The 24,088-nt window shown below is 41.9% G+C and overlaps 1 protein-coding gene across 1 annotated transcript in view; it reads left to right on the top strand.

Moving 5' to 3' along the window:
- Positions 1–24,088, top strand: part of Frmd7 (FERM domain containing 7) — a 57,808-nt gene that overhangs the window by 12,592 nt on the left and 21,128 nt on the right. Inside the window, 5 exon segments of the mRNA XM_090326305.1 lie at positions 17,120–17,224; positions 18,224–18,266; positions 20,293–20,304; positions 20,307–20,370; positions 23,970–24,067. Coding sequence (XP_090182431.1) covers positions 17,120–17,224; positions 18,224–18,266; positions 20,293–20,304; positions 20,307–20,370; positions 23,970–24,067 — 322 coding nt within the window.

Genomic DNA, 24,088 nt, shown 5'->3' with positions numbered 1-24,088 from the left:
TAATGAGAATACTTCACAGAAATGGATAGTGTTAAAAAGATTGGTGGTATGTGAGCATTAGACAAGACCATAAAGAAAGGTATTTTGTTGCTGTTAGATCGATGAGTGAGATTGAGTCAAAAGGAAACAGTGCATTCTGTTAATTCTACCAAGAAAGTTATGTCTGTTAAATAGTTACTATCATCTCATCTGAAGCATAATAGATACTCAATAAATATCTGTTGAATCATTGAGAGAATGGTTATTATTCTTGTTCTCAGTTCCTCAAATGAGAGACTTGACAAGGTATTAGTTTTCTAATAAAATGAGGAAGTAAGATCTTAAATCAGGAGGGATGTGACTTAAGCATTTCATGTATTAGAGTTACCATTTCTGCTCTGAATCAGCCAATGCACACATGTGTGCTCACAATAAGCCTTCACTGACTTCTCAAAATGGGGTTGCCTGAAATGAGAAATGTCCTGCCTTGGGGTCTCTAAGAGAATCACAGAGGAGAAGTCATCTCTACTCCTAACAAACTACAAAAGCCCTTGCAGGTATTCTGTAGATGGGTTTTCTCCTTTCTATGTTTACAGGACAGTGGATTAGAGCCTCCTAAATTGGGAAGAGCAAATGTCAAACCTGACATTCAGAAAGAGAGGAATATCTTGAGTTTGGGTTTATAAATAGCAGTGAGTCAGCTTAACCAGATGCTCTGCACAAATAATTCCACCTAAGCAATTAAAGGAGAAAGGTATTAGAAAAGCTTTCATTGGGAAGATACAACTAATTTTAAGACACAAATAGGAACATTCCATGTTTGCCACCAAAGATTGCTAATCAATTACAAATCCCATCCTTATCTGCTTCATAGGTTCCCACAATTCTATACTTTGAAAATTAAAGTACATTTTCTTTTCTTTCTAGTACATCAGCTTTTAGATGTATAATAGTCAAAGGAAATAACTAGATTAAACATGTTATGACTTGGCTGTGATTGAACCCCAATAACAAGGCTACCATATTGACATAGTGTGAAGGATGGAAGATAGCACAGGTTCTGAGATCTGGGGTCAGTCTTAGCTGAGCCAGAGAGAGAAGAATACATAAACTTTAGTAAAGGTTCGGTTGTAAATCCAGATTTTTCCATGTGTGAGTTAGTACTCAGGACTTTGATGCTGTGGGCTAGAAGATAAAGGGCAGGAGTCGGTATGTCTGAGTCACAGGTTCCAATCTTTATGAAGCATCTACAGTGTAGACAACATATATGGCAATCACTCAAGAAGAAAGACAATTAAAATGGACTCCATTCGACTGCCATTGTAGGCCTCCATGTGTATGTATTCAGCTGCTGGAATCCAAGGAAGAAGCCACGTGAATCAAGGTCAGGAACTTAGGTAAATGTGTGGGTGAGGAGAGAGGAATGAAATGGCAGGCCCTAAGCGATACTTGCAAATGTGGAGTTTGGCAAGAAGCCAGGACGACACTGAGGCAAGGGCCTCTTACAGCCTTCCTGCTGCAGGGCAGAACTGGTCCCTTAGTGTAGTCCACAGGTGTCGACAAGCAAACACACCTGGCTCACATGACGGTGTTGAAAGGGAGAGGGGATGGTCTCGTTCCCTTCATGGCAAGGAGATTAACATGAATGATAGTTCAGCTGACCTTTCAGTGTGCTAAACTAAAGCCCCTAGAGGCTGTGATGGTTTTTTTTTCTTTTAAATCTCATATCCACCTTCAGTAATTGATAGAACCTAAGCTATATAAATTAGAAACTTGTGATAAGCAAAAAGAGATGGGAAAAATGAAATTCAAGTGCAATTCCCTCACCCAGAGGTTAACATTGTGGTGTATGCTTCAGACATTGAAGTATGACTTTCTTATGGCTCCCCAAACTCCATGTGAATCCCCCATTGCACTTAATCTGGAATGGTTTCCTGAATATAGTCAGAAAAGATTTTTCTGTTCAGTCAACACTGATTCTTCACAGTAACCCTCAGAGGCCGGGTTTCACACGCTCTTTTTTAAAGTAGATGTTTGAGAAGGCATTATTCCTTACAGACTTCTTTGTGGAGTGTCTGTGAAATTCATAACCCATCAGAACAGAATAGCTTCTGACCTGCTGGAATCCAGTCTGGACAAGCGAGTCAACCCTGTCTACTTTGGGCAGAGTTAATCTGGGGAATGAAGAGACTGGAACTAGGAACAAGGTGTTTGAGTTAGAATAGCTCACTGGTAAGGCATTGATAGAATGTAGCATGTACAAAGGCCCTGGATTCATCCCCAAGGGCCCATAAAGTAATTAGGTATGTGTTTCTTTCTTATCTTCCATATACCTAAACATTAGCTGTCTCCTTATATTAAAGGACAGCTTGGTGTAATGAAGTGAACCCATTGCCAGAGGCCAGAAGACTTGAGTTCCATTCCCAGGTTTGCTATTTACCTCCTACAAGACCCCAGGCAAGTGTCTTTTCTGTTCTGGATGGTGATGCCCACACTTGCAAAATGAGGAGACTGGAGCATGTATTAGTCCCTATTGTACCCTGTTAATCTCCTTGCTACATATATACCAAATTGATTTCAAGTTTAGAAGAAAATCCCAGCTACCATTTCAAATCTGGTTGAACAGCATGCACACTGTGTGGATTTAGTGCTAAAGCATTACAGGGCAACAAACAATTATAATTGTTTTAATTACCCAGAGTAGCTAGTAATTTCAACAAGACTTGGGAGCTATGTCTTAAGAATACTATTATTATACTGTCACTTTGCAACTGTCTTTCTAGGATAGGCATGATAATTTCAATGTCCCACGAGTGGGGGCAAGACTGCTGTTATGTGGTAATCTTATGTGCCTGTGGGGGGGCCCTCCTTTTTCTCTTAGTAAAAAGGGTAGCTGAGCTGTGAGAATCTCTTTGACTCCTCCTTCCAACTAATCTAGTGAAGAGCAAGAATCAAATAGAGGTTGTTCAGGTCACAGCTTCTCCTCATAAGGCCCCAGGCAATGGTGTATTATTATTATTATTGTCCCTATGTAGCTTTTGAAAAAAGGTGTCTGTCAGAAAGTATCACCTATCAGAGCTTAGACTAGCTAAGGAATTCCACATTTCTCTTTGTAATTTTGTTTCTTTGTTATCAATATAACCAAGGGTAAAGGGCTGGTGTGCGGACAGACACTCAGTTTGATTCTGCAGGAGTCTCCTCCCCCCACCCCAAGGACAGTCACAGTCACACAGACCGGAAATCCTTCTCAGCAGTTAATTCCAAGCAACTTTAAGGCTCCAATCTTTCACACATACAACACTTTGAACTGTTTTATGTTTTCAGAAATCAAATAAAACCCAGTTGCAATGTGGTGTGAATTTCACACATGGACAAGCAACTGGGGAGGTTCCCTTTGGTTATCCCACCAGGAAAGTCCTCAATGAAACCATGCTTCTCTAGGGTTTATGGCCGAGTCCTCTAACTGGAAGAAAAGGGGCATGATTTCCTACTTAGTCTTTGTAGTTTTATGTGTAACTGTGTGTTGCTCTACTCTCCCTCATATTCTAAAAGACTAGTGGTGCTGAGGCTCAAGTGGTAGAGCTGTAGCCTTGAGAAAAATCCAAGGACAGTGCTCAGGCCCTGAGCTTAATCCCAGGACTGGCAAAAAAAAAAAAAAAATAAGCCACTAGCCAAGTGCTGCTAGCTACTCAAGAGGTTGAGATCTGAGAAATGCAGTTCAAAGGCAGAAAAGTCCATGAGACACTTAGCTCCAATTAACTAAGAAAATGCTGGATATGATGCTGTGTCTCAAAGTGGTACAAAAAGTTAACTCAGTTCAAGACTCAGGATTGGCACACACACACACACACACACACACACACACACACACACACACACACACAAATGTTATTCTGAGATTTAACCCTTAAGGGAATCCTGGAATTCTGGAAATTACCTGGGAATTAAGGAGAAAGTTTTGCATTTAGGAGACTTCAGATCTCTGAATGTTCTTTTAGAATCGATAAATAAACCACACAGACATGAATAAAACATCCATCACTATTGTAAAAGATTTTGGTATAAAAACTTCTTTGTGGGGCCAGGAGTATGGCCTAATGGTAGAGTGTTTGCCTAGCATGCACAAAGCCCTGGAATCAATTCTTCAGTACCACATACACCAAAAAAGTTAGTAGTGCTGTGGCTCAAGTGTTAGAGCATTAGCCTTGAGAAAGCCCAAGGACAGGGCCCAGGCACTGAGTTCAAGCCCCAGAAGTGGCAAAAAATTCCCCTAACTTATATGTGTTGAAGAGTCTTCAACTATAAAACAATGTTAACACAATCCTTTTCCAAACAAATTTATAAGGTCTTCTTTTAGAGATTACATTGATAAAATAGGTATAAGTGGACAGTGAACAGACATCAGGCACTACAAGATTGTATCACTACTTTTCTTTCTTCTATGATTATGTTTTAAAAAAGACAGCATTCCATTTTGATTTAAACTTATTTTTAAAAAAAGATGTCTGTTGGCCAATTTCACTTTAGACACTAAAGGCCAAAGTTCAATGTATGTTATTAAAAACATGCTCAGGGGGCCGGGAGTTTGGCCTAGTGGTTAAAGTGCTTGCCTAGCATGCATGAAGACCCGGGTTCGATTCCTCGGCACCACATACATAGAAAAAAGCCGGAAGTGGTGCTGAGGCTCAAGTGGTAGAGCTCTAGCCTTGAGAAAGTCCAAGGACAGTGCTCAGGCCTTGAGCTCAAGCCCAGGACTGGCAAAAAAATAAAAAATAAAAAAAAAATAAAAACATGCTCAGACAAAAAAAATGCAGAAATAACTTCAGACTTTTTGAGCAACTTAGCTCAAATCCTAGGATGATCTGCTTGGTTTAGGGCTCCCAAATGTTACTTGGAATTCAAAATGTGAAGAGGCAAAGGAGAAATGGCAATTGTGCAGAAGTATAGCCACATAAACTAGTACACATTGGTCTCTACCAAAATATGGAATGACATTGTGTTTAATACCATTATGGAGAAAATAGATCCTGGGCCAGTTCCAGTGTGGGGGGCATTGGGGCCAGTGGCAAGACAGACAATACATAAAGCAACTCTTGAGATTCACCACCAAGGACTAGAAAGAAAATTTTAGGCAGATGACATTTGGAAATATGAATATTTTGGAGGTCCAGTGTTAAATGGTTGTTTTTATCAGTTCATGCTAGTTGACAAGCTATAGTTTTCTTTTCAGACTTGTGAAGAGTAGCCCCAGTCTGTATGCCTCTCATCTGTTTGTTCCCCTTTCTTCACTCACCCTATATATCCTGTTCTTCAATGCAGATTCCCGGGTTTCATCCTGCACCTATTTAATCGGAATCTACAGCTTGCTTATTTATTTATTTGTTTGTTTGTTTATTTATTTATTTATTATTTTTGTCTGTGGTCGGACTTGAAATCTGGGCCTGGGTGTTGTCTTTGAGCTCTTCAGTTGAAGGCTACCATCCTACCCCTTGAGCCACAGCGCCACTTCCAGTTTTTCTAGTGGTTAATTAGTGAGATAAGAGTCTCATGGACTTTTTAGTACCTGGGCTGGCTTTGAACCTTGATCCTCAGATCTCAACTTTCTGAGTAACTAAAATTACAGGCATGAGCCACTGCGCCTAGCTTTTTTTTTTTGCTAGTCCTGGGCTTGGGCTCAGTGCTTGAGCACTGTCCTGGGACTTTCTCAAGGCTAGAACTCTACCACTTTAGCCTCAGCACCACTTCTGGCTTTTTTCTATGTATGTGGTACCGAGGAATTGAACTCGGGTCTTTGTGCATGCTAGGCAAGCACTCTACCACTAGGCCAAACTCCAGGCCCTAAGCTTATTTTTGTCCCTGAGCCATAGTCCCATTTCTAGCTTTATGGTAGATGGATATCAGAGTCTCATGGATTTTCTTCCTGGCTCATTTTGAACTGTGATCTTCAGATTTCAGCCTCCTGAGGTTCCAGGATTACAGGCATGAACCACTAGTTCCTGGCTGAATCAGCGTTTTTAACATGATCCCCTTATAGTATGAGAAGCTGTCTTATCGCCTAGCCTATGGTTTCTAAAACACAGTCTGTGATAATGTCTACTCCTTGCTTAAAATCAGTCAGCTACCTCAACCCCAATCCACCTGCCAACGTTGAGCATATGCTACAAAATGCCCTCTTTGGTAAGTATGCCCCCTGCCCACCTTTCCAGCTACTGTATCTCCTTCAGCAACACACTTTCAGGTTCTTTATCCATATCGCATTTTCTAATCTTTCCTGCCTCTGATCCCCTTCTTTCCTTCACTTTACCTGGCTGACTCTAAACTCCTTTTTCATCCCTGAGCACAAGAAATCCCTTGTGCTAGAACCTTTCTCATCTTTTGGGTTTAGGTGCTCTTTAGATGACATCGCCTATGTTCACCAAAGGGCAATGGTGTTAACAGAAATACAAAGGCAAATGTAGCAACATGAAACCTAAAGGATGAAGATCACATCAGGAAAAGAAAAAGAGTCTAGAAAACGGAAGAGAAAATTGAGGAAAAACATCCTGAGAGAGGCAAAGTTAAACTTTAAAGAGTTTGTTAAGAAGATTCAGCTGAGGAGCCAGGCGTGGTGACTCACATTGTAATCCTAGCTACTCAGGAGGCTGAGATGTGAGGATTGTAGTTCAAAGCCAGCCTGGGCACTAAGAGTCTGCAAGACTCTTACCTCCAATTAACAACCAGAAAACCAAACATGGCACTGTGACACAAGGAGTAGGGTGGTAGCCTTAAGTTAAAGAGCTCAGGGACAATGCCTAGGCTCAGAGTTCAAATCCCAGGACCAACAACAACAACAAAAAAGAAGAAGATTCACTTAAGTGCCTCTGGCTCACGCCTGTAATCCTAGCAACTTAGGAACCTGAGACCTCAGGATTGAAGTTCAAAGCCAGCCTGAGGAGGAAAGTATCTTTGAGATACTTATCTCCAGTTAAGTACCAGAAAAAGCAGAAGTAAATCTGTGGCTCAAAGTGGTAGAGCACTAGCCTTGAGCTGAAAAGCTCAATCATGGAGCCCAGGCCCTGAGTTCAAGTTCCATGATTGCCATACAAACAAACAAACAAAACAAAACAAACAAAAAACACTCCACAAGATGCAAACTGAGGTTTTTCTCTCTTCCTCCCTTTTTGTGGGGGTGATTATGGGTCTAACCTAAGGAAGTAGAATCAAGATGGTTAAAAATGACCCAAAGTTCAATTACCATTGGAAATATGATCAGCAGGCACTGAAGTGACGCTAATCATCATATACATACATAATTCCCAATATCCCAGAGCTTGATCAGTCAAAGACACACTCCCCTTGTGAAAACAGACCATGTAGGGGGCCCATACACTGATAAGCTAGGTGACCATACACCAGGATTTGTTCTAAGTATCCCTGGAGTGTATCTACAGTGACAATATAATTATTAAGGTCACATGTCACCACCAAGGGTTTGGTTGATAAAGTATCTGATTAACGTACAACTGGTCAACAACTATGTTCTTCCTTTGGGGCCAGATGCCATGTAACATGCTTTCGATCATTATTCTCATTAGATTCTCTTAGTGATTCTGACCTTGATCTATAATTTGCATATTTAAAATTTCATCCTTTTACATATGCAACTCAATTGTTGGTATTATTTCATTGCCCAGTGTAATAATCACAGCTATCTAATTTCCAGAATATTTTTGTCAACTCTAGACTCCTCCTCCCTGCTCCCAGCTCTTAGAAAGGATTATTTTGCTTTCTGTTTATATGGTTATAATCTATTGAGGACGTTTCATAGAATTTTTATTATATAATATGTGGACAGTTATGACTGGCTTCTGGCAATTCCATTTTTCAATTGAAGAAACTGCAACTCATAGATAAAGTGGCTTGCTCAAGATCCCCCCACTCTAGATTCAGGTGAGTCTGGCAGCAGAGCCCACATTCTCAGCCACCCCGAGGTACTGCTTCTTATGTTTGCAGGTGTTCAGCACATTCTTAGGACTCCTCTTTGATCTTCTGTAGCTGGATGGACTCTTCAAAATGCCTCATAAGTCTTCATTATTTCAGAGTGGATTTGATTTGGGAAAAGGTAAAAAAAAGGAAACTGGGAATGATGGCATTTATCTGTAATCATAACACTTGGGAGTCTGAGGCATGAGGACTGCCAAATTTGAGGCAAATCTGAGCTACCCAGAGAGATTTGTTTTTGTGGGTCATGGGGCTTGAACTCTGGGCCTGGGTGCTGTCCCTGGGCAATTCAGCTCAAGGCTACCACCTTACCCTGGAACTAAGCCCCACTTTCCATTTTCTAGAGGTTAATTGGAGATAAGAGTCACAGGTCCTTTTGTGCCCAGGCTGGCTTTGAACCTAGACCCTCAGATCTAAGCCTTCTGAGTAGCTAGGATTATAGGCGTGAGCCACTGTGCCTGGCATTACCCAGAGAGTTTCTGTCTCAAAGAAAAAGCAAACAAAATAAAAAATTATGAGCAAATATAATGACGAAAGTAGATGACCAAGCTATGGACTGACTTGTATCCTTTTAAATTTCATAAGGAAACTCTCACCCTCCATGTGACTATAGAGATAAAACTTTTAGAAGGTACTTAAGGTGGCTGTCTGTAAGCCAAGAGTAGTACTTTTACTAAAACTTGACCATGCTGACACCATGTTGACATCATGTCATATCTCTTGTCACTAGAACTGTGGGAAAATTGATTTCTTTCTTTTTTTCTTTTCCTTTTGCCATTCCTGGGGCTTGAATTCAGGTCCTGGTTACTGCCCGTGGACACTTGTGCTAAAGTCTAGCACTCTACCACTCGAGCCACAGCACCACTTCTGGCTATTTCTGTGTATGTATTACCAAGGAATTGAACCCAGGGCTTTGTGTATGCTAGGCGAGCACTGTACCACTAGGCCACACTCCCAGCTGAGAGAAAATCTATTTCTATTGTTTAACCTTCTCAGTCTGTGGCACTTTGTTATGACAACCTGAGTTGACTGAGAGTTATATTTTGAGATTAAAAAAGGAAACATACTGTAAGGTAAGAGAATGAGTGATTATTTTTTGTGACATCAAGAACAATCTACTAAGGAGAACATAATATTTTGAGTGCTAAAATCAACTATGGAAGTAGGAGAAACTTTGTATGGCATTGTTTTGACTTTTGTGATACCTAGTGAGTTTTTCTGGAAAATATAACTAGCATAGGAAGAAGAGAATAGTGTCTTTTTCTGCTGTTAACATGCTATATTTTATTTGTCCATCCCTTTCTGAACCATTAACTATATATTCTATATTTAAAAGTATTTGCTGAAAATGTAGATATAGTAGAACTGCTTTCCTATTGTTTACTACAGTGTTTATTGACGAGTAAACTGATAAAACTTGCAGAAGCATGTATTCACAATAAATCATATATAAATATAGACATGTAAATACTTCAAATCATTTAACATAAATATATACATTAACATTTATATACCTGAGCCCATAAAACAGTGCTTATCAAAATGAACTACAAGAAATGGAAATAAGTTTTATGTTATTTTGCTTTTTGGTTTTTTTTTCCCCACCCTATGACTCTGTTTTGGATTTCTGGTACCTTTTGTCTTGTATGCAAGTTTACACATTTGGGGGAGGGTCTGGGACACATAGTGGATATGGAAATGATGAGACAAAGGGTAAACAAATGCAGCTGTGATACTCACTAGACACTATTTTGAAAATTAACTATACAGTGTGGGGGGAGGTGGTTCCGGAGGGAAAGACAGAGGGAAGAGATAATAGTGTTCAAAAAGAAGTAGACTCATTACCTGACTTATATAACTGTAACCCCTCTGTATATCATCTATACAATAAAATAAAATACAACAAAAAACTAAACCAGCAAACAAATACCTAAATCAAAGGATTATGAAAAATGTGGGAGTAAAATGCAACTAGGAAATGAAAGATCATGCTTTTACTTTTGTTTCTGCAAGTTTATATGGCTTGAATATTGTGGCAAAGAATACAAATTTACATTTTCCAAAGACAAATTTATATGTCAATGTGATTATGCAAGACCAGGATTATTTTTTAAAGTATGGACTTGTGGTTATACCCCCTTTGCCTTTTTTTCATAGATCACTTCCATAATGCAGCATGTATTATTTCTAATATTTGTTTATTTAACATGGAAAAATATGGATGCTTGGGAAGTGATCGTTCTTGGTTTTGATGTTTACTTCCCGAGTATTTTGGGGCTGTTATATTGAAAATCCATCAGCACATTTGGGAGATATTCCCATACTGAGACTTTATAAAGAGTTCAAATAAGTCTTAGAAACATCTCTGGATTTTACTGTTCGTAATAATGCTTGATGTGCATTTAATTTAATTAATTTGTGTAATTATAATGGCCATTAGAACTATCAAAAGTATATTCAAGAGCTGAGCACCAGTGTATCATGCCTGTAATCCTAGTGACACAGAGGGCAGAAACCTAGAGCATCATGGGTTAAATACATGCATCTGGCAGAGAAATCTGCAAGACTCCCATCAAGAAAGCTGAGGAAGAACATGAAGCCCTAGAACCAATACACACACACACAAACACACTAGTTATCAGTAAACATGAGATTCAATTGTTTGGGATGCCAAAGTACACAATCATATTAGAGTGTTGTACACAATAAGAACAGACATGATCCAATGTTTTAAAGAGGGAATAAAAATATTGCTCATCTCACTGAGTAGAATTCCATTAATAGAGTTCCACTATTCTTATTTACCTAAAAAGATCCAGAGTGTATACAATGATCTTCCCTGCCTTTCCATTTCTTTTTGTTTTAGTGTGTCGGTATTGAGGTTGAAATTTAGAGCCTCACATTCTCGCTCCAATTTTTTCAACCAAGGTTGGCACTCTACCAGTTGAGTCCTAACTCCACTTACAGCTTTTTGCTCATTAACTAGAAATAAGTATCTTTCAGACTTTTCTTTTTTCTTTCAATTTTTTTTTTGCCAGTCCTGGGGCTTGAACTCAGGGCTGGAGCACTGTCCTTGGACACTTTTTGTTCAAGGCTAGCACTCTGGCACTTGAGCTACAGTGCCACTTCCGGCTTTTTCCTATGTGTACGTTTCTGGGGAGTTGAACCCAGGGCTTTGTGCATGTTATGTGAGCACGCTACCACTAGGCCACATTCCTGGCCTCTCAAGGCTGGCTTTAAACTACAATCTTCAGATCTCCCACTCTTGAGTAGATAGGATTACAGGTGTGAGCCACCAGCGCCCAGCCCCTATCTCCTTTTTAAGAATGATACTATGAAGCAGCACCTGCTGAGGCACACCCAGCTGCTGGAGCAGCAGGAGCAGGACCTGACCTTGATCCAGTGTCTGGAAGCCAGTAAGCAAGAGAAGGAGCCAGTCCAGGCCCAGCTGAGCTTCCTGGCTTTCCCCAGAGAAGACAGAGAAGGGGACAAGGAAGAAGCAATGGCTGAGGCGGCAACTCCAGCGGCCGTGACCATCCCAGAGGCTGTGGACAACCCACGAGTCACACTGGCCCTTTACGTTAAGGCCCAATCAGTTGCTGAGGTAACCAAAGTGAAACTCAGCAGCCAGCAGCTGCAGGAGCAGCAGGCCCGCTGCCAGTGCCTGGACAACCTGGCAGCCCAGTGCCAGACAAAGCAGGAGCAGCAGGCCCTGTTCCCAGAGAGCAGGAACCATGGTCCATCAGGGGACAGCAAGCAGGACACGCAGGGGTCTGAGAAGAAGGTGAAAACCTGCTTCCTGTGGGCCGTGCCTGACCAGGTGGAGCACCAGAGTCCAGTGGGGGAGTTCCAGAGCCTGTGTGCCCAGCTGTCCAAACCCATCAGCGCCCTGGACAACCCCATAGTGCTGTGCAAAAAACACATGGAAGTCCTGGACCAGCCGTGTAAGGAGAAAGATGAGTGTGTCAAGCAGCTGACCCAGGAGAAGGTGCAGAAGAAGAAGGAGCTGCAGGAACTCCTGGAACTGCTTGTGGGGGAAGGCAAAAGGTGCCAGGGCCAGATGCCAGCACTCCCCGAGACCCCTGCTGCTGAGGCCACTTCACACCTGCCAGGCCCTTCCACCACTGAAGAGAGCAAGGAGCAGAAATTCTTTGCAGATGCCCAACTCCAAGAGAGTGTGCAGCCTGCCCAGGGAGAGGCTGGGGGGCCTTGTCGCCTAAAGGCCTCCACCACAGAGCCCACTGTGATGCGGATGCCTGATACCCAGCCCCCTGAAGAGCTTTCTGGCCTGGGTAACCAGCGATCCCAGTTGGCTCCTTTTTTCTCCAGGCTGAGGAAAATGATGTGCTGCCGATAACGACTCTCGAAAGAATTGTCAGCCACCATGACAATCTCTTAATCCTGGACCTGAGGAGTCATGACTGGACTTCAACCACATAGGACAGACACTGTGGGAGCTGGCCCTAACTCGAAGTCATCTAAATGGCCACTGCTTGCCGGGGAAGGGGGACCTTGATAGAGTTTTCACAAACAATACATTTTTACAAGCGAAAAAAAAAAAAGAATGATACTATGAATAGTTTGGTGTGAATCATTCTAGATTCATTTCCTCGTAGTTATCTATATGCATGCACTGCCTATATCTTCTGATGTTCCAGACTAAAATCTTAATGTGAAATATCTTGTTTATTCCAACAATATGATGAGATAATAGCATTATTATCTCCACTTCATACTTGAATTAAGTGAGGCTCAGAAAGAGGGTGTAATACAATGATTGTATTCCTCCTGAGAAATCTATTATCTATTATACTAATGTTCATGAATCAAGCAAAATGTTTGAGTCAGTTCATCCATTTGTTCAGTAAACATTTACTGAATGTCTACTGTTTTCCAGGCACTATGCATAATGCCAGGTATTGAAACACATGGGTTGTGTCTTCAGGTAACTGACACAAGCTAGATAATTTGTGAGCTACATAATGTGTCCCAATTCATTCCATTAGAAACTCAGTAGAGAAAGACTAAATTCCAGGTCTATTCTCACAAATTCGTATGTGACAGCTGTAGGTGCATAAAACGTGAGAGAGAGAGAGAGAGAGAGAGAGAGAGAGAGAGAGAGAGAGAGAGAGAGAGAGAGAGAGAGAGAGAGAGAGAGAGAGGGAGGGAGAGAGAGAGAGCACATGCTGAGAGAGAGGGTTGATCCTGGGATTTGAACTCAGGGGCCTGTGTGTAGTCCTGAGATTTTTTTTTTTTGCTCTACCTCTTTAGCCATAACTCCACTTCTGGCTTTTGTGTACTTATTTGGAGATAAGAGTCACAGACTTTCCTGTCCAGATAAACTTTGAACCATGATCTTGAGGTCTCATCTTCCACAGTAGGTAGGATTACAAACATCGGCCATCAGTGCTTGGAAGATTGGTTTCTAAAGCTAGCTATTTTGAATATTATTGTTTTCAGAAGATCTAACAAATGAGATATTATAAACATACAAGTTCTGATAGACTTAAGATAACACAAAGGCTAAGGATGTAGCCCAGTGGTAAAGTGCTCATGTAATATGCATAAAACCCTAATTTGGAGTCTAAGCACCATAAAATTACAACTATAGCCAGCATCAGTGGCTTACACTATAATTCTAGCTACTCTGGAGGCTAATATCTGAGCATCACAGTTTGAAGCCAGTTCAAGCAAGACAGTGACACTATTATCTGTAATTAATTATCAAAAAGTCAAAGGTTGGGCCAGGAGTGCAATCTGGTTGTAGAGTACTTGTCTAGTATGCATGAAGCACTGGGTTCAATTCCACATACACAGAAAAGGCCAGAAGTGGTGTTGTGACTCAAGTGATAGAGCTCTAGTCTTGAGAAAGCCCAAGGAGAGTGCCCAGGCTCTGAGTTCAAGCCCCAGGACTGGAAAAAAAACAATAATTGGCAAAGTGCTTGCCTTTAGCAAAAGAATCTCAGATCCTAGCTACTCAGAAGGCTGAGATCTAAGGATTATGGTCCAAAGCCAGTCCAAAAAAACAGAAGTGGTAGAGCACAAGCCTTGAGCTGAAGAGGGCCCAAAGTTCAAAGGCCTGCAACAGTGGGTGTAATCCTAGGTATTCTGGAAGGTTGAGATCTGAGGACCAAGATTCAAAGACAGCACAAAAGGACCTGAGACTCTTATCTCCAATTAACCTCTAGAAATCAGGAACTGGGACTTGGCTTTAGGGTAGGGCCGGTAGCCTTGAGCTGAAGAGCTCAGGGACAATGCCCAGGCCCAAGGGCAGGGCAGTAGCCTTGAGCTGAAGAGCTCAGGGACAGTGCCCAGGCCAAGTTCAAGCCCCATGACCCACAAAGAAAGACAGAGTCCAGACACACACACACACACACACACACACACACACACACACACACACACACACACACACGGAGCAGATACTGCTCTACTGTAATGCAAGGGGAACAGAGTAGGGAAGAATTTGGGATTGCAGTTTCAATTTCATGAGTAGAAGATTGGTTGTTACAGACTTTAGAGCCATCAGAGAGCTTGATTAGTGTTCACAGATGCCAGTTTTAAGAAGAGCAAGCAATTGTAATAAGAATCACAAGTTGAGAAAAGAAAAAAATCAAGAAAGTTGTGGAGAAAGAAAGATCCCAACGAAGATAGTTACAACATTAAAAATGAAAGAATCAGAGCATAATGGTAGAAAAAAATGAAGGCTGCATGTTGAGACACAACCAAGACAGTACCTATTATGCAACACATTCCACAAGACTCGCCAATTCCAATGTACATATGGAGAACTGAAAGGAAATGCCTGCCAGGGAGACAGGGGTGGAAAGCTTGAACCACGTGAGTGCCTGACCTCCAAACTGCACAAATGCTAGAGATCTTCAGAGCCATTTGGCAACATTTACAGAGATGGAAGAATCAGGGGATTATTCCTAAATAAACATGCTATGAGACTTCATGGAAAGGAACAAAAAGAGAGTCAATGTAAAACCTTCCAAGATTGGCTAAATAAATACTCTCTGTGACTACAGAAACTTTTACTTATATGCACAAAACACATGGAACGTGGCCACCTTAATAGGAAGGATTAAGTACCTTTATGGAAAGTAAGAAAAAAATGAAGAAGAAAAGAGAAATCTTGAATTTCTTCGATTGTTTGTAAAGAAACTGGACTCTGTGATGGAATGTAGACCTCGTGACTGAAATGTTTCTTTGGTGTTGGAGAAAAGTATTGCTGCCATCCCTCTCTTTTTAAACTTTTTTTTTAATAATAAAAATCCCGTGGCAGCTCCTTGTCTGGAGGACTTTAAAAATAGGAGCGATTTCATCTGTCTGGAATGGTCTGTGTCAGCACTTGCCCTAGGCAAGGTTGCCACATAGGCACACACACAAAAAAACACCCCCCTCTCTTTCCCCCTCCCCCTCCCAGCCCGGGCGCCCCCTCCTCCTGGCCCCACCTCCTCTTGCAGGGCTCACTCCCTTTTCCTGGACTGCGGCTCCAATGCGATCTCCTATATCAAACTAAATCTCTGGTCCCTCAGTGTAGCAGCTCGCTCTCCAGATGCTGGGGTGCAATAGATTTCACCCTTTGTGGGCTATTTGTGTTTAAAAATAGAACAATGGTTAACCCAAATGGATCTCTGGGCAGTGTAACCAAGTAGAGGGAAGTCCAGAAGGGAGGGGAGGGAAGGGAGAAGGGGCGTATTTTTGGCCTGTGAGGGAAGTGGGGAGGTGGGCCGCCTTCCTGGAAGCTATTAACTCCCAGATGTGGGCTCTGCTCAGTGTGGTGCTGCCTTGGTGGGGGAGGGGGGGCGGATGGACTCTGTGACCTCTCAAGGTTGCTGTTAATTCTAAGGGTCGGTGATTTCCAGCTCCCTTTCCCTGCGCCAGGCTCCCTTTGCAGCACTCTGAGGACCTCGTGACTCTTTAACTAGGGGTTTTCAGCAGCATGTCTTTATGCCTATCAGCCAGGGCCCAATTTTCCCATCAACCCCCCCAACATCTCTTAGGGTTGGGCTATAGTAGTGGCTGAAGATCTGTCCCAGCCACCCTGAGCTCAAAGAGAGTTTGCACGGAGTGTTCACCAAAGCTCTTGTTCTCAGAGAATCCTAAGAAAAGCATTGCTTTGTGCTCACAGTGTGTGTTGCGGGGGGGGGGGGGGGGGGGGGGGGGGGGGGGGGGGGGGAGGGGGGGAGGGCTATAAGAAGAAGAAAGAAAATATGTGGCTTATGTCAACAGAGTACGCTTCATGTAGATTTGTTGAGCCAAGCTACCAAATGAAATCTGTGTGAGAAACTCATGGGATTCATTTGGTCTGTTTCCTGTGGGATCAACACACATTGGAAAGTCCTTATTACACCAGGCTCTCAGTTAGACCTGGATAATAACAAGAAACAAACAAGGCCTGTCCTAGCTAGGGAAGAATTCCCTGTGAAGAAGGGAGATAGACAGTGCAATGTAACAAGTGACATGTTTGAGGTAAGCCAGGGTATTCAAGAGCTCCAGGCCTGCCCTTGGCTCAACCTGGGGCTGATAACATCAAGGAAAGCTCTCCTGGGAAGCTGACATGTGAGAAGAGCTGGAGAAAAGACAAGCCAGAGGAAGGTGGCAAGGGCACGCTGTGGCAAAGAAATGACAGGAATAGAGGCACAGAGGCATGAAGTGACTTGATTTGAGGCCCACAGAGAACTGGGAGCTGGCTGTGATTGTTAGAGGGGAAGTGTCAGGAAGAGATGGTAGGCTGGAGGGAGAGAGGGGGGTGGGGAGAGCCATTGAAGGATTTGAAGCAAGGGAGTAAAGGGTTAGATTTATATCTTGATTAAACTATTTGTCAATTTGGAGAAAATTATTCAAATCGCCTGGGATATGAATGCATGAAAGATTTCCATTGAAATGGTAAATTTGCACATGTAGCCGTAGTTAAATGTACAGCTCTTGTTTTTCTGAGAAGTCTGTCGTTATTCTGAATATGTTTTTGAGATATTGCAAAGGCCACACATAGAGAAACACATTTGTATTTGTAAAGGTCTTCACGGCATGTAGGAGATGGGAGGCCCTTTAAACTGTACTTAAGGGATGTGGACTTTGTGTTTCCTTGTGAGTTTAGTCCACACTGCAATGACAATAACAGGTTGCCTCTGCTATAATCTGTTTTATTTAGCAAAAGTCCTCCGGAAAAGCACTGTTTAACCTAAGTTGCAACCACCTCAATCTTGCTGAAAAAGAATATTTTGGATTGGAATTCTGCAGCCATTCTGGAAATAATGTAAGTTGGTTTTATTTCAAGGTTTTTGGTGTCCTTTCTTTTTGTGCCAGTACTGGGGCTTGAATTCAGGGTCTTAAGCTCTCACTTGGCTTTTTCACTCAAAGCATCTGGTCTGCTACTTGAGGCACACCTCCACTTCTGGGATTTTTTTTGCTGGTTAATTGGAGATGTCTTTTAGACTTTTACTGCTCAAGCTGGATTTGAACCACAATCTGCACACATCAACCTCCTGAGTAGCAAGGATTACAGGCATGAACCACTAGCACTTAGCTAGATTTCGGTGTCTTGAATTGCTTCTAAATATAGTTTGCATGCAGGTATGTAGAGTTTTACTCCCTGATTGAAGATTTAGAAGAAATTTATCTTTTTACCAAACCATTATGTCTTCCCTTTTCCCTCCTTATTTACTTCAGTTTCCTCAATGCGCCAAACCAAACTTCTCTGCCTCGAGCTTCCATTTTGTCACTCTGAACAGCTAGGCACACGTGGAGTTCACTGGAGCACATGCATGTGACATTTACCTCTGTTTCTCAGGCTTCTGTATTCACAGTGTTCTGCTATGATCTGCCTTGGCATATGTGTAATCTGGCACCTTTCCATAAAGGTTCATTAGGTCTATTAAGCTGGCATTTGGGGACTGCAGGATTCAAATGTGGAGCCAAATGCCTTCATTATTAGTCTTTGTAGGCACTAATGAGCCTCGTCTGTGACACCTCTGTCACACTGAGGCAGAGGAGCAATAATTCAAGTGTCAACAACAAAGAGTTTATAGAGCAACCATGTTCACTGTTATTGGCAGAAAACATGAGGGGGACAATTGAGTGTGGAGAAGGTATGTCATCTTTATGACGGCCCTGTTTATTTCTGACTATCATTAGAAGTCTAAATAATCCTGGTATTTGCTCATTTCATACCGACCTTTATCTGGTACCAAAAAGAAAAATCAAGCCACAGTCAGTGCCAGGTTCTAAGCAATTCTTTTCATTAATGTTATTGCAGGTTTGGTTGGAACTTCTGAAGCCCATCACAAAACAAGTAAAAAGTAAGTATAGAAAAAAAAATTCTTTAAAGAATATTGGTCTCATTTTCTACTTGAACAAGATTTCAGCTCTTCTTCATATTAAGGGCAGAAGGGGCCTGGATAATATGATTTCAATTCTTCACACATCCAGGAGATTTAGCAATTGAGAAAAATTGTCTTAATTTTGCCTGAGATGAAGCAGCGCACAGCCACTGAATCTTCGAGCATATCTGAAGGAGGGTAATTATGTCAGAGGATTGGCCTGAGCAAGACACAGCTCACTGACACGTCACATCCTCAAGCATCCATAATGTCAACGTGTGGTGCCCTTTGCCTCCTGCCTGAACATTCCTTATTTTTACCCATTACACACATTGCTCGTTTATTTAAGTCCATGTTGCAAAATGCCTACTGTGGATGAAAGATTGTCCCTATAGTTCACTATTTAGTATATCTGGTTTTCAACTTGCAGTCTACATTACCATCACATGCACTTCTGGATAAACAGGGATTTCTGGACCACCTTTCTAGGTGGAATGTTTCATAGATTCCACAGGTGTTTCTGACACAAGTGGATTTCAGTGAACACTTTTGTTTGATTGACAGACTTTTACTATGTCGCCCAAGCTGGTTTTAAAGTTACTGGGATCACAGGCATGTATCCTCAGGCTCACTCAATGTATAGTTTGAGATAACACTCTCAGGGTCTCTTCTTGGATCTTTTGTCCTTCTGTTCCTTACATGTGGATATTTCCCATAGTTCTTTGTTCCCACTGGGTAATGACAATCTGTCACATTATCCCATCATCTTCTGAACTACATTACTGTCAGAGGGATCTATTGAAAATACATGCCTGACCACATCTCCTTCTTGCTTAAAATATCTCTATGACTCTTTATTACCTGGAAGTCTAATCTTTTGTTCTCATGATGTGCAAAGCACTGAGTCCAGCTACTTTTCAGCTTTCTCCTTTCCACTAACCAATTGTATTCTTTCATTTCTACTTTGACAAAATGAATCTCAAGGGTAGATGCATTAGAGAAGAGCCTAGCAAACTGGAATTTCAGATAAACAGAGAATACTCTTTATATAAGTACATCTCAGGCAACTGTTAGCTAAAATTCAAATTGAACTGAGAATCCTGCATTTTCCTTACTACATCTGGCAGCCTACTCAGACATCGACTCCTCTAGGAAGACTGCCTTGAATGTCTCCAAATTCCTTTGTGAATCTTGTGCTCCCCACAATGCTATTTTTTTTCCTCAGGAAGTGGGAACAGGGTGACTGTCTTTCCTACCAGTCTGGTCTGAGATTATTATTAGTTTTTTTTTGTATTCTCCAGTATCTCCCTCTTACAATACTTGAGATAGCTAGCAAATATTTATTAGTGAATGGTGCTAATGTTGAGTGTGTTTGGTGATTTTGGATGTTAACAATTTTCTTCTTATTCATTTCTGCCATATTGGGCAAGGAACTCAGAGCCTTATACATGCCTGGGCAAGTGATCTATCATTCATTTTCATCTAGAACCCCAAATTTCTTGGTTTTAAATTCAAGTAGGTATGAAAATCAGCAGCTGTGATTTGTCAGCTGTATGTTTTAAGATAGAAAGAAACATCCCACTCTGTGTCTAGTTCCATTTATGAGTTCCTTAGGCCAGGGGATAGTGATCTGCTCAGGCTGAGGTTGGCCTTCTCTCAGGCAGAAAGGCAGGATCCCAAGTAGCAAGTGCTTTGTTTTCCTGGATAGGGTATTTCTTAGGAGAGGACACGGGAGGCCCCAAAGGGAAACATCTTTACTCAGAAAGAATCAGGGTGAAGAGAGTGCTGGTAGAACTTTCCCAAGTGCTCTGTCCATACTCAAGACAATCCTGAACTAGAAACATTGGACATGTGAAAAATGGAAGACTGTATGAAGCTGTGGGAAGGAGTAATGGAGAGGGAAGGGAAGTGGAGGGGTTCTATGTGAATATGTGTGTGACTGTAAATACTTGTAACTGTTGTGATGGAAATGTAAATAAAACTTATGGAGATATTGTGTTTTAAGATCCTAAGGAAGTTGTTTCAAATTTATGGTGAAATTTTTCCCAGTGGACCCTGGACATCTCCGAGAAGAACTTACAAGGTATAGTGCTTACCTGTACCATGTGTATCTCCCGCATGATAATCCTCTTGTGTGTGTGTGTGTGTGTGTGTCTGTCTGTCTGTCTGTCTGTGGGCTTAAACTCTGGGCCTGGGTGCCGTCCCTGAGCTCTTCAGCTCAAGGCTAGCACTCTACCACATTGAGCCACAGCACCACTTCCGAGAACCTTCTTTCTGTAACAAGGAAGAGACTCTCTCTATTGAGAAAGCCCTTAAGTCATTGTAGGGAGGATAGTATGTGACTCAAAAGAAGGAGAACCTGACTGGTTCCCAAGATGTTAAATCTTCCAACAGTTTAGACATTCAGGAGAAGAAGAGGTGGTATTCTAGAAGTGATAGCAAATCTGGGTGGCTCCTTGGTCATTCAGTATTGCCACAATAAGCATATAAGCATGTTCTGCATGGGCTATTTCAATCAGCATAGGAAAGACCGTGTGAGATTTCAATGGCCACTGAAAAATGGTGTGTGTGTGTGTGTGTGTATGTGTGTGTGTGTGTGTGTGTGTGTGAGAGAGAGAGAGAGAGAGAGAGAGAGAGAGAGAGAGAGAGAAAGAAAGAATATTTTACAATGCTGATATGTACTTAGGAAAATTGCTCCTTACAACTACAACAGAAGCCTACATGCACAGCAATGCCTTGTGAATAACACTTCCCCCAGACCTTACTCTATATGTAGATTCTTATACAGACAGGATCTAGTAGATAATCTAGCCCAGCCCTTTCAGTTAACAAATGAAGAAATATCCCTTGGGAGGTAAGTGACTTGGTCAAGATCACAGGACGTGGGCAATTATTCTTCCTGACATATCCCCTCCTACAAGGTTCAGGGCCAGTTCAACCTCACCTCCTTTGGTATGAGGGGAGATTTGCTGAGAGGGTCTTGCAAAACTAACATTTCAGAGCATTTCCCCAACTCCCTCTTGGTTTTCTCTACATTTGTGAGTTGTAGGCCACTTTCTCAGATCCCTTGGTATCTGATGTACATCCATATCTGTCTGCAGTACTAACTCATTTGATTGAGCTTTAAATTGGGACCAATTTTGATAAAAGTAAAACTTCTCAAAAATATGAAAAAAAATCAATGCAAATGATAAATGATTCATCAGTTGTTCAGAGCGAGGGTTTGGTATTTGTAGCAAGCAGCCAGCAGCTTTCTTAACAGCGAGGAATGTGTCAAATGATAAGAAGTTTCCTTTTATTTTTCTAAAAGCAGATGAAATGCACGTTCCATTTGCAACTGAACTGATGATTCACATTTACATCTATAATGAAAAACAAGCAATGGGAAAGGTTAGGCTTTACAAGGTTGCTTTATCTGAGGCTGATTTGTGGACATCTGAGAATATCTGTGTATATACAAATTTCAATTAAGTCATTTCTGATGGATTAAGAATACTTACAATTTGAAGAGTTATAGTGATAAATATTTCTGTAAGCTGAAAAGCCACCTGATAATTTTTTTCAATCTAGATTTTTCTTCTATTACCTGCAATTAATGTTGATCTACCATGTTGCCTTCAAGGTAGTAGTTACTCAAACATTCCACATAGAACTTTAGAAAATGCCCACAGTAGGTACTTAATTGTTGTGTGTATGTGTGGGAGTTTGGGTGTGTGGATAGGTGTCTCTGTCTGTGGATGCAGGTGCTGGTGTTTGAACTCAGGCCCTGGATACTGTCCTCTTTCTCTTTCTCCTTCCTTCCTACCTTCCCTCCTTCTTTATTCTCTCCCTCTCCCTCCCTCTCTTTTTCTTCTTCTTTCTTTCTTTTCTTTCTTTCTTTCTTTCTTTCTTTCTTTCTTTCTTTTTTTCCTTCCTTCCTTCCTTCCTTTCTGAACTCAGGGCCTAGACACTGTCCAGTCTCTCTCTCTCTCTCTCTCTCTCTCTCTCTCTCTCTCTCTCTCTCTCTCTCTCTCTCTCTCTCTCTTTCTCTCTCTCTCTCTCTCTCTCTCTCTCTCTCTCTTTCTCCTCTCTCTCTCTCTCTCTCTCTCTCTCTCTCTCTCTCTTCTCTCTCTCTCTCTCTCTCTCTCTTCTCTCTCTCTCTCTCTCTCTCTCTCTCTCTCTCCCTCCCTCCCTCCCCCCCCTCCCTTCCCCCTCCCTTCCCCCTCCCTCCCTTCCTTCCTTTTTTTTTTCTGTGGAGCTTGAACTCTGGGACTGCGCACTGTCTCTGAGCTCTTTAGCTCAAGGCCAGTGCTCTACCACTTTGAGCCTCAGTGCCACTTCCAGTTTTCTGGTGGTTAATTGTAGGTAAAAGCCTCATGGACTTTCATGCCCAGGCTGGCTATGATCCATGATCCTCAGAGCTCAGCCTTCTGAGTAGCTAGGTCTGAGAGTCTTTTGCCAAGTAGCTAAGATTACAGAAGAGACCCACCTGCACCCAACCTTATTTTTTGGTGACAGTTCTAGGGCTTGTACTCAGGGCCTGGGCACTGTCCTTCAAGTGTTTTGCTAAAGACTAGTGCTCTGCCAGTTGTGACACTGCTCCACTTCCAGCTTTGTGTTTTGGTGTCAGTCTTGGGCTTGAACTCAAGATCTGGGCACTGTCTTTGAGCTGCTTTTTTCCTCAAGGCTATCACTCTACCACTTGAGCAACAGCTACACTTCTGGAGTAATTTAGTGGAGATAGTAGTCTCATGGACTTTCCTTCCCAGGCTAGCTTTGTACTGCAATCCTCAGATTTCAGCCTCCTGAGTAGCTAGAATTACAAGCACAAATCATTGGTAACTGGCTGGTAGTGAATATTTTGACGTATAAAATAAAAATAGCATAACCAGTTTTTTACTTCATGGAAGAAGGTAGTCAGCAGTAGAATCTTCGTTTTATGCATTTTCCCTAAAAATAACTTCTCTTTTTCTGTGTCCTTAAAATGTGGTACAAATGCTATGGGTCTGGCAGAGCGTTAGTACCAATCTGCATTTTGTGGCTTACTGATAAGGTTTCCATGGGAAAAATTGCATTGTGGCTGCATTCGAATGGTTAGGTCCATACCTACTGTGTATAAAACACTGGGCTGGACCTTGATCACAAAGACTCGAAGGCCTTGATTTCGGAAACATGCTCACAGTGACCTGGAGTCAGTCTGGGAAAGCCTGAGTTGTGGTCACAGTTTCAACATGTTTGAGTGATAGGACTTTGCCCAAAACACCCAACCCCTGGCTGCATAAATGTAAAATGAGGTGAGTTCTGCTCTAGCAACCTCTGTGGTTGTTTTGTGATGCATACACAACCATACTTAGTGAACAGTGCAGTGCTAGCCTCCATGTGCACTCATGCTTTATGGGGATTCCATTGTCTTTAGTTAGAGATATGGTTTGGTCCACGGCAGAAACCACCAGAGAATGATTAGCCAAGTCCCTTAGTTGGTTGCTTGAGCTCCAAACCAGCCCCAGCCCCCAACTCAGCTGATCCAAATGCCTGTCTTACTCATCATGCCCCAAAGACATCTGACTGACTAGGGCACTGTTGTTCCTTTTTTCTTTCTTTCTTCTTTTTTTTTTAAATAATCGTGTGTCTGGGAGAAGTGAAATGCTTCTTATTCCTATTTCTTTCTCAAGAGATTCTTCCCCCCACCTCACTTCTTTGAAGGTATCTTTTTACTCTTCAACTAAAGAAGGATTTGGCTCTGGGAAGGCTTCCATGCAGTGACAACTGCATAGCGTTGATGGTGTCTCATATCTTACAAGGTAAGTAACATATTCTATTTG

The sequence above is a fragment of the Megascapheus bottae genome, chromosome X (assembly GCF_031878675.1).
Source record: "Megascapheus bottae isolate mThoBot1 chromosome X, mThoBot2.hap1, whole genome shotgun sequence".
NCBI lineage: Eukaryota > Metazoa > Chordata > Mammalia > Rodentia > Geomyidae > Megascapheus > Megascapheus bottae.
Note: the sequence above shows the minus strand (reverse complement) of the source record. Positions and strands in the feature narration are given on the sequence as shown.